The following is a 10,203-nucleotide window of genomic DNA, read 5'->3' as shown; positions in this document are numbered from 1 at the left end:
ATGGTGCCAACTTGGGCCAGTGAAGCAACGTCCTCCACAACTAGACTGAAGAACAAAACGACAGCAACTTGTCTGTTCCCCTTCACCCAATTCCCCAGCACTGTTCCCATCCCCCCAATTCCCCAATAAAAATCTTAAAAAAAAAAAAAAATGAAGGATTACTGGGAATTAAGTGCAGTATCTGGTTTCCAAATGTACCTGCTTAAAATCCAAAATGATGATTCTAATAAGGAAGATTAAAATGGCAATTACTAAATACCAATAATTAAAGCAAGCAATGATTCTTTTCAATTATGCTAAGTCTTACTAATATTTTTTGTGGAACTTAGTAATAGTCTTATTATACACATCTTAACATATATACACACAAAACTATTCTTAGTAGCTGTATAATATATTCTAATAATGGCAAACATGCAATATTAGCAATGTCATCAATATATTTAAGAAGAAATGAATAAGGAAGTAAAATATCTACCATTAATTAATCTATGAGTTGAAGAGATTATATACATACATGCCTTAGCCCCAAAGTCTGAAGCTAACCTAATAGGAACCCCAGTATTTTTCCCACCAAAGTGAGGACAAGACAAGTATGTCTCCTATTTCAAATACTATAAAACATCATGTTAGAGTTATTAAACAATATAATTAAACAACTGGTGGCAGAAGAATTAGAAGGGAAGAAGAGCCTCTATTTTCTATAGGGAACTTTCTACATGAAGAAAGACAAATAAGGGAGTTGTATAGCCATGAGAAAGTACATAGTCTCTAATGCCCTCTTGAGATGCAGAAAAGAAAAAAAAAAAAAGGCTAGAAAAAGAACCTCCAGGAGTATGGAGCCAACAGCAATAGAGAACAGCAGCCTGTGCAGCTACTCCCAAAAAACAGAACCAAAGTCAAATAAATCAAGGAATATTCCTTCTCTGAGGTTAGGGGGACCAGGCAATACTTGCCTAGTTTTCAGAACTGCAATGGACCAATGCTTCCTATACACCTCCCATTTCTCTTTTTCAAGAATCTTTATTGTGGCATTTTATTTCAGTTTAATCACTATATGCTGGGTTTGTGGGGGTCAGATATTGAATGTCTTTTGAGGTCACAGGTCTCAGTATGAATATAAGCCACAATTGGATCTGATGTATATCACAAGATCTTGTGTTTCAAGACTGATATCATGATTGCATGAGACTTTTGGAGTTCTTAAGACAGACATGAAGTGGATATTGCATATGGAAGGGATATGAATAATTGTAACCAAGAAATAAGACTATGGTAGATTGGATTCTTGGTCCAAACTTTTCACTCCTTTGTAATAAATTTGCCATGTAATTTAGCAATGGGAAAAGGAAGCTGTAGAAAAGGTAAAGTTGCAGCAATATGTCAGATATTGTCGAGGCTTGTGTTTCTGAAACTGGGGTACAAGAACATTTGGGGTTATTAGAAATATTTTCCGGGTCCATAAATTCCATTTAAGAATTTTTTAAGTTTGTGTTAACATTACTCTTAATTTTTAAATTAACTTAAGCATATTAGAATTGACTACCTTGTAACTAGAATTATTACTCAATTTCAGTGATCACATTTTAATTGGTACCAAGTGACCATTAGTGACTTTTCAATTTGTAGAGCAGTATTTTTCAAATTACAGATGAATTCTTGGCAATCTGAAAATTTTCAGATGTTGTAGAGCAGGGGTTGGCAACCTGCGGCTCGCAAGCAACATGCAGCTCTTTGGGTGCATTCCATTTCAAAAGTTTGCTGATCCCTGGAAGAGCCAATCCTGTCCCTCACAACAATTTAAAAATTATTCGAGAGCCATATTTTTACATAATCACCATTATGTGAATAATGTCCTTTAAAATTTTTATAAATGAAACTATGATTGCTTGTTTTCATTTTCAATTTTACTTCAGAGCCTGCAGCTCACAAGCTGCAGTTTGCTGACCCCTGGCGGCTCTTCCGTTTCAAAAGTTTGCCGACCCCTGCTGTAGCGTAGTGCCATGTGAAATGTGGTACACAGACCAATAAAGGTATTTGGACAGATAAGTACAAAAATCAAGATTAAACATTTAAAAACTTTAATAGCACTTTGGTAATAATTTTAAGTCTGTTGAATTTAATTAAAAAATTAATAAAATGGGGGCTGTATTTTTTAACATCTTTTCCCCCACTCTTTTTAGAACTATTTTGCTAAAGCCACTAATAATCTGTTAACTGTCAAATTTAATACATGCTCCTTAATGCTTTTCTTCACTGCTATGTTGAATTTTATACTACTGACTACTCACTCCCTTCTTTATAACATCCCTCTATTTTCTGATGCAACCACTCATTCCTGGTTCTACTACCACTCAAACTCCTTCTCCTTTATCCTCTTCTTAAGTGATAATGTTCTCCAGGACTCCCTGACTTTGACCTCCTTCTCTTTCTTACTCTGATATAATTCTTCAGTAAGTGCCAAAATAATAATTCTCAAATCTTTATTTCCAGCATAGAACCGCCCTTCTGAACCCCATTATATGAGGTGTATGTCTACCTTGATATCACAGGCACTGTGAACTCACATGTTTACCTGAATATCTACTGAACCTGGCTAACTTGGATGACCAAGTACTAGTTTCTAAAACAAAACAAAAAAAACATGAAAATTATTTTAGACTCTTCCTTTTCCCTCATGTTCCACATCTACACATTTAAGTACTATCAAGTCTACCTTCTATCAGGGAAATTTAGATTTTGATATTCAAAAGGAAGAATAAGACATTTTCATCCATCTTAACATTTTATAGTGCGTAAGCTCAATTCAAGCGACAAAGGTAATTTTCCTTTCCTAAAAGCTACTCTTGCATCAACAGATATAAAATGTAAATTTCTTGCTTTCACATCCAATTTCCTAAAATGAAGATGTACTTGGTAGCCACTATTGAGCTCCTAATGATTTAAATTTATTTAGAGTCAAACATTACTTTCCTTACATACAAAGTCATGATTAAGCCACAGAAAATTAAGGGCCATTTCTACATTCTGCACATATCAAGACTTACTAAACGTGGCTTAAATTATAAGGGTCATGTATGTTGGTGTACCTTACTAAAAGCTTCACTTAGGATTACAACCAAAATTAAACAAATAAATTATAATTTTCTCATTAGAAGACTATTCATTCAATCAATTTTTTCCAAATCTATCTATAAAAAGAGGTAATTGTTTTCTAACTGAATATAACACCTCTGTATTCTATTTTCTTTATGAAACAAAACTTTTATTCTAAAAGGAAGTTTACTCTGAGCTCATTGCAAAACTATCTATTTCAGTCATATTCCAGATTTAGCAGGACAAAGGGCAATGGCAGGAAATGGAGCATCACCAAGGTCCAAAACAAACTTGGTTTAGAGTAAAAAAAAAACAAAAAAAAACTCACATCATTATTAGAATAATTAAACACTATGCTTTAAAGCAAAAATAAATATAGATTAAAAATTCAGACTTTCATAAGCATAGCTTCACTACTGATAAAAAGACAAAACAATATTGCCCTCTATTATTATACAATATAAAGACAAAATGGAAGTAATCATGATATACTCATGCTCACATATGTATTTTTTAAATACTAATTAAGATTACATTAAAAGATTATATTTTTGTATTTCTTACCCTTATGGTACATTTAAATACAATCAATTCAGTTTTTTCTCAACAACTTTGAGAAATAGCAAAATAGTTATTTTTTCCATTTGACAGATGAAAAAACTGAAAGATAAAGAAATTAGATAACCTGTTTTCAGGTCCTTATGATCAGAAGCAGATGTGGACTAATCTTGGCTCTAATTCTACAGCTTCACAAAATTTTTCAGTGTAAACTGAATTTCCAAAATAAATAAATAAACCAGCTAATCACAAACATGAACCATGAATTTCAACCCACATTGCCACATTTCAAAATGTCATGCTTTTTGAGTGCCTTTGTATCTTTTTACTGAGTTAATGCATTTGATACTTTCCACTAGACAGAACAAAAATAGCTTAATCTTATCAAAGAATTTGATAAGCCTCTCAAAGGCTCAGTTTCTCTTCTGCATATTACAGTGACCAACTGTAGCACTCCCAAAAGGCTAAATGTTGAACAGAAATATACCTTTATTCCTATCCAGGGAGAATAGTGAGAGGGACTGTATGATACATACTGTATATTGATTGCTCTATGCAATATATGAATTCCAAAAAGTTGTATAATGTAGAGACCAAAATTGTTCTCAGTACTGTCTCACTTACCAGAAGCACAGTAAGTGAAATGTAAAAAGATACAAGGAATAACAAGGTGCTTAACACAGATAATATAAACTCAAATCTTAAGACATTAAAAAAAAAATCAACTTGCCTTCTATATTTATGAAAAATATGCTCAGACAAGAAGTGGTAGTTAACTACTGAACTAAAATCCGGATGTAAGATTAAACCAGTTCAAATTAATGTTTAACTTATAAGAACTATATGAAATGTACTGTTAATGAACTCCTTGACCCTGGGTGGGGATGCCCGTTTAGAGGCAAGGAAAGAACAGACTACATAATTGGAATTAGCAGTCTCATACACTGGTGGAAGAATCTGTAGAGCAGGAATGTTACTTATCAGAAATTATCCTGCCTGTATTATGTAATGATAACTACATAAGGTTAACAAATAACCTACTAGAAGATGAATGTTTCTAACAATGCAATCAAATCCTATACCTAGCAGGAGAGAGTGAAAAATTAGACTTAAGTAGTTTGGTTAGAAAAACAAACTGCGAAGATATTTTTACCCAAATTCTACGCAAATACAGAGTTTAATATGTGGGGACCCATTTGCTAAAAGCCTAAACCAGTAATTTATTTTAATTCTACTTAAAGGACTTAATCACTAATATTTAGGCTCGCAATTGAACCCAGGCTAAGAGGTATAAAACATATTTATATATTCTCTTAGTATTCCTTGGACCAAACAGTATTTATTACCCAAGGGTTATTTCTGATCAAGTCCTATTTAAACACCTACTGAACTTTTACAATGCTCAATGCCGATTTTTAAAATATCACATTGCATAGAAACAGTATGATGGTGCCTTAATACTGACCTATTGCTAATACACGAGTACTATAAAACACCAGTGCCGAGGGCGGCCGGTTAGTGCGCAGGCTCATAACACCAAGGTTGCCGGTTCGATTCTTACATGGGCCAAGGAGCTACGCCCTCCACAACTAGACTGAAAACAATTACTTGACTTGGAGCTGATGGGTCCTGGAAAAACACACAGTTCTCCAATAAAATTTCTTAAAAAAAAAAAAAACACCAGTGCCGAGGTTAGCATTGTGGCAAATGAGGGCGTCTTAACCTTGATAACCTGAAGCCCACCTTCAAAAATCTTCAAAGGCATCATCTTTAATCAGGTATGTTTACAATATTTGGTATGGGTAGCATACCAACTAGGGTAGCAAAATAGTAGACCAGGTTTAAATTTTCATCATTAAAGAAGAACTTGCTACTTAAGAAAAATAACTGGTCACCCTGGAAGGATACTAGTGAATCAAGTCATTTCTAAAAACCAAGAGAAAATCAAACATTTATTCTGCCTGAGTTTCCTTTCAGGAACTGTCATCAAATAACCAATGAGGGGACATTTCTCTACATATGCTCAGCTAATAAATAAATGATAGAACTGGATATCACAGTTTTGCAAACTCCTAATGAACTATTAATGCATATAGGCAAAACTCATGATGACGAAGACATTCATAAATTATTCTAGCCTCCCCCACCAAACAAAAAGTGAATCAATCAAGCCTCTACATCTTCCAGTTTGCAGACACCAGTAGAGAGGAACAAATAATTTAAATCAAGGGAATTCAACCAGCAAAACTCAGACTGAGAAAAACTCTCATGTCAAAACCTGGCTTCTTCAACAAACAGAAGGAATAAAAAGTGTGGTGAGGAGGAACCTATAGATTAAAGACTTAACAGACATTTTCAACAAAACACAACGTGTATACTTTATTTAAATATTGAGTCAAACAGCGGGAAAATAAAAACATGATACTACCAGGAAACTTAGAACACTGACAAGATATTTGATGATTTAAGACTTATATTGTTACTATGTTTTTAAGAAGAGTTCTTATTTTATAGATGTATTTTTAAATATTTCTAGATAAGATCATATGTTGTCTGGGGTTTGCTTTAAAATAATTCAGGGGTAGGGCAGGCCGAGTGGCGCGTTGGTTAAGAACTGGCTTGGGATGCTAGGGGGACCCGGTTCGGATCCCACATATCTCGAGGGCCAGTGACACTGCCCGCTATAGCATTTTAAATAACAATTTTTTTGAAAACAGTTGAAAATTTTTAATCTTATTAAGTGTCCAAGTGATTTAAATCTTAATTTAGAGATAAAAATGGAACTTATCTTCCTGTCCAATAGGCTTCATAGTTTGATTGTGAAAGGCCTTCATTATTTACTTAGATTTTCATGAAGAATAAGGAACCACATGTATATTAAAAATCATTAAGAATAAAATTCTCTGTAGGCCAACGAACTATGCTATCTTTTCAATAAGCACAGTGTCACTTAAATAACACATGAACACGACTTAGAAACAACATAACTAATTAGTAACACAATGCAACCCCACTTATCTTTTGTCATTCAGAAAATAGTAAAACCTAGTAAGCTTGATGTATTTTTAAATAAGTCATTTTCAAGCTACTAGGCATTCCTACTAAAATGCATTTTAATTTTTGGCTAACATGTGTTACTATTTTCAAAAATGTCTGGTGAATTGGATTCCTTTTCTATTGGAAGAGTGGTCTATTTATAAAAGACATTTCTGGCATTAAATTACACAAGACTAAAAGCTATTTTAAAAATCCACATTAAACATTTCAAAGTATATGTCCTTCAGTAACTGTAAGAAATACCAAACCAGAAAGTCAAAGAAAATTCCAGCGTGATCACTAAAATTTAATATTACAGATAACTGAGATCATTTGTTAAAAGAATAACTTGTTCTTTAAAGAGCTGAAAGTATAAAAAAGGAGCCCAAAGGGATAATGCAGAAACAGAAGCTGAGACTTGAGAACTTCACCACACAGATCTAAAGTAACTTAAGTAGTAGATTAAAGTTGTTTCTCTGGCCCTTGCCAATATCTTCAAAGGAGTTAATGTGGCTCCTCACTTGAAAAAGGTGTTCTTAAGCAGTACCCTCCTCCTCCAATAACCTAAAATCCAAACTAACATGCAAAAATTCACACAAAGGCAAAGAGAGAAAATCATTCTTGAGTGACAAAACCAAAAATATTAGTCATAATAGATAAGACCATGGCTTGTATCAGTCAGTACTGAGTTCCAAACTCAGTTCTGCTACTCACCAGCCCCTTTAACCTCTGATCAGTTTTCTCATCAGTAAAAGGAGATAACTACAATACCCATCTCACAGGATTGTCGTGAGGATCAAATAAGACAATACTCTGAAGGTACTAACATCAGGGCAAGCTTAAGTAACCACCTCATATCAATAACCTTTTAATATAATCAAAAACTTTTATGCAATTTAAAATGTTAATTATGAGAAAAATGCTTAATGCCCTTCTCATAAAAATATCTCTATCCTACTTAAGAAACAAAAAGAAAAGCACAAACAAAAATTAAAACATTTTTTCTCTTAAGGTCATAATCTTACTTATATAATTTTGGGATCACTGAAGACAACTATCAAATAAAAACCACACCTACAGTTTTTAATAGTATAACAATATTGTAATGTGTTCAAACCTGAAAAATTGGAAAACATAAAATCCCGTGTTTTTAAATTCTGATTGATTACTATCAATAAATATGCTATTACCCATTAAATAAAGTGATAATAAGATCAGTCACAAAAATTTATAACAAAGTATTTTAAAACTTAGAAATAAAATAGAAAGCAGTTACCTTTGTACAATAAAGCATCCAAAGTTCAAACAGCCTCTCCCTGGATGCCATTCTGGCTTTCACTGTGGAACTTTAATTTTTCATCCAAAAAAAAAAAATTATGTTCAAGACCATAGCATGTTCATTTTATTTTCCAAGTTTTTCAGCCGTTTACAGTAAAGCTCAAAGCAGTAGGAAAAACAAAAAGAAGTGAAACAAATAGACTGTCTTCTGGTCAATAAAACTCAGTTTCAGCAGTTACTCCAACTTAACTTCATCAGTGGGAATTGTGCAATTAAATAAATCTGTGGAAAAAACATTCACATATTTGCTAGAAAAAGGTCATACTAAAATTTTCAGATTTTTCAGAACTAGAGATTTATCTACTTCATTTCCCACATACAGCAGGCTAAGCTTTTACACTGATAGATAAGATTTCATAGAAACTTGTATTTCAGGAAAACATTACAGCTAAGACAATATTTCACATCAACATAAAGTCAGAACCGTCTTGGGCAGACTCATCAAGTACACATAACCAAAAATGCGTCCTGTGATAGTAAACACAACACGACGTTCCCACTCATCTATTTTCTATTAACATAAAAGAAAAGGCACACTTCTGACATAAAGAATCCTTTAGAATTTTCTAGTCTGCTTCTTAAACTTGTTGGGAATGTTTGTCGTTGTGTTGTAGGGCAGGGCGTGGGGAGGAGAGTGAGGAATTCCTGGTTTGTTTGTTTTAACAATCCTCAGAGGGTGAAAATTAACCTGCCCACCTGATCTACCTTTCTATCCGGGAAGAAAGGAGCACGCACGCACCGGCAAGGAAAATACCCCGGGAAAGCTTCCAAGTATTTTCGGAGATCTTTAAATTTTCTCTTCGCATCCCAGACAACCGAAACGGAGGTAAACTTAAGGTGTGCCAAGATGCCAACAGAAGCTTTGGAAATGGGGCAATGCGAGCACGGCGTCTCCCGACCCGCTATCCACGTCCGCCCGGCCGCACATGGACACGCCCGGGTCAACCTCGCCCCCTCACAGCCGCCCCTCACTCTACGGCGAGTTCACCACCAAGCACCCGGGGCCCTCCCACTTCTGCCACGCAGACCCCTCTACCCTACAACCAACTCTCCCTCACCGCGCTCACGTTGGGGGGGGGAGTTGCGCCGCCGCCTCAAGCCGACGTCTAACTCGCCTCCCTCGCCCCCTTAACCAACCCGAAGCCCCGTGTCACCCCGCAGCAACCTGGCGGGCGGGCGAGGGAGGCGGGGTGAAAACAGCGCTAGGCGGGGCGCGAGGGCCGGGTGGAGCCATGGGCGGTGCTTCCCCTCAGCTAAACGTTCCGACCTCTGAGGGTTTATCCGGCCCCGGGGCAGTCACTGTTCATTGGTCGCGCAAGCTGGGAAGGGGCGGGGTGAACGGAAGCCCCGCTCCAGCATTCCTGCGCAGTCGCATTCGACTGGGTTCCTGAAAACTCGCCTGCTGGTGCCAGCGAAGGCGCTCTAGTCTTCTCCCAATGTAGGGGGGGTGGGGGGGGGCCGACGTGCTGACGTCCTCGCCCTGGCACTGGGTTAGGCAGACGTAGAGTTCGGCTGATTTCATTTCCGGAAATCATCTGAGGGCGGGGAACCATCCAGTGATAACTAATGGGTATTTTGATTTCTTGCTGCAGATGGGGGTTTGATCCTGGTAGTATGTAGTAATGTGAAAACAGACAACTGCCCCCACACTCCTCAAAAACTCCTTTCCCCTTAATGTGTTTATGCCTCTTACTTTTCCCGTCGCGGAACTTGAAGTCCAAAGGGCTTATTTTACCACTACTAAAAGCTTCAAACCGGTTTTGCTCTTTCAGGAAAAGGAACAAAAGGAAAAGGGCTGGCTACATTTACAAGACATAGACAAGTTTCAGGGTTTGGGGGTTTTTTAAGGGGAAGGGGAGACTCATAACAATCACTTTTGGTACACCTAAGCATTTTAAAAACTTGATTGTGAAAAATGACAAGCATATACAAAATTAAACTACTATAATGAAACCCCACACACCATCACTGATCTTCCAAAATTATCAACTAATGTCCCAGCTTGTTTCATATACATCAGCAGTCAGCAAACTGTAAAGAACAAGAGAGTAAATACTTTAGGTTTTGCAGACAACTTACTTGACAAAAATCAAAATAGGAATATTTCATGATAGTGAAAATTAGGTAAAATTCAAGTTCCAGTGTTGTAAAGCTTGTTGGAACAGAGTCATGCCC

At 36.1% G+C, this 10,203-nt stretch overlaps 1 protein-coding gene across 1 annotated transcript in view; it reads right to left on the bottom strand.

The window, feature by feature from the left end:
• NBEAL1 (neurobeachin like 1) overlaps positions 1-9,243 on the bottom strand; it is a 172,243-nt gene extending 163,000 nt beyond the window's left edge. The window contains exons 1-2 of the mRNA XM_019635618.1: positions 9,087-9,243; positions 7,967-8,250 (exon numbers count right to left, since the gene is read on the bottom strand). Of these exons, the coding sequence (XP_019491163.1) occupies positions 7,967-8,017 (51 nt within the window). The 5' untranslated portion in view covers positions 8,018-8,250; positions 9,087-9,243. The remainder of the gene's footprint in view (positions 1-7,966; positions 8,251-9,086) is intronic.
• Between the last annotated feature and the right edge of the window lie 960 nt (positions 9,244-10,203).

The sequence above is a fragment of the Hipposideros armiger genome, unplaced genomic scaffold (genome assembly GCF_001890085.2).
Source record: "Hipposideros armiger isolate ML-2016 unplaced genomic scaffold, ASM189008v1 scaffold_23, whole genome shotgun sequence".
NCBI lineage: Eukaryota > Metazoa > Chordata > Mammalia > Chiroptera > Hipposideridae > Hipposideros > Hipposideros armiger.
This window is presented reverse-complemented; position numbering and strand designations above follow the sequence as displayed.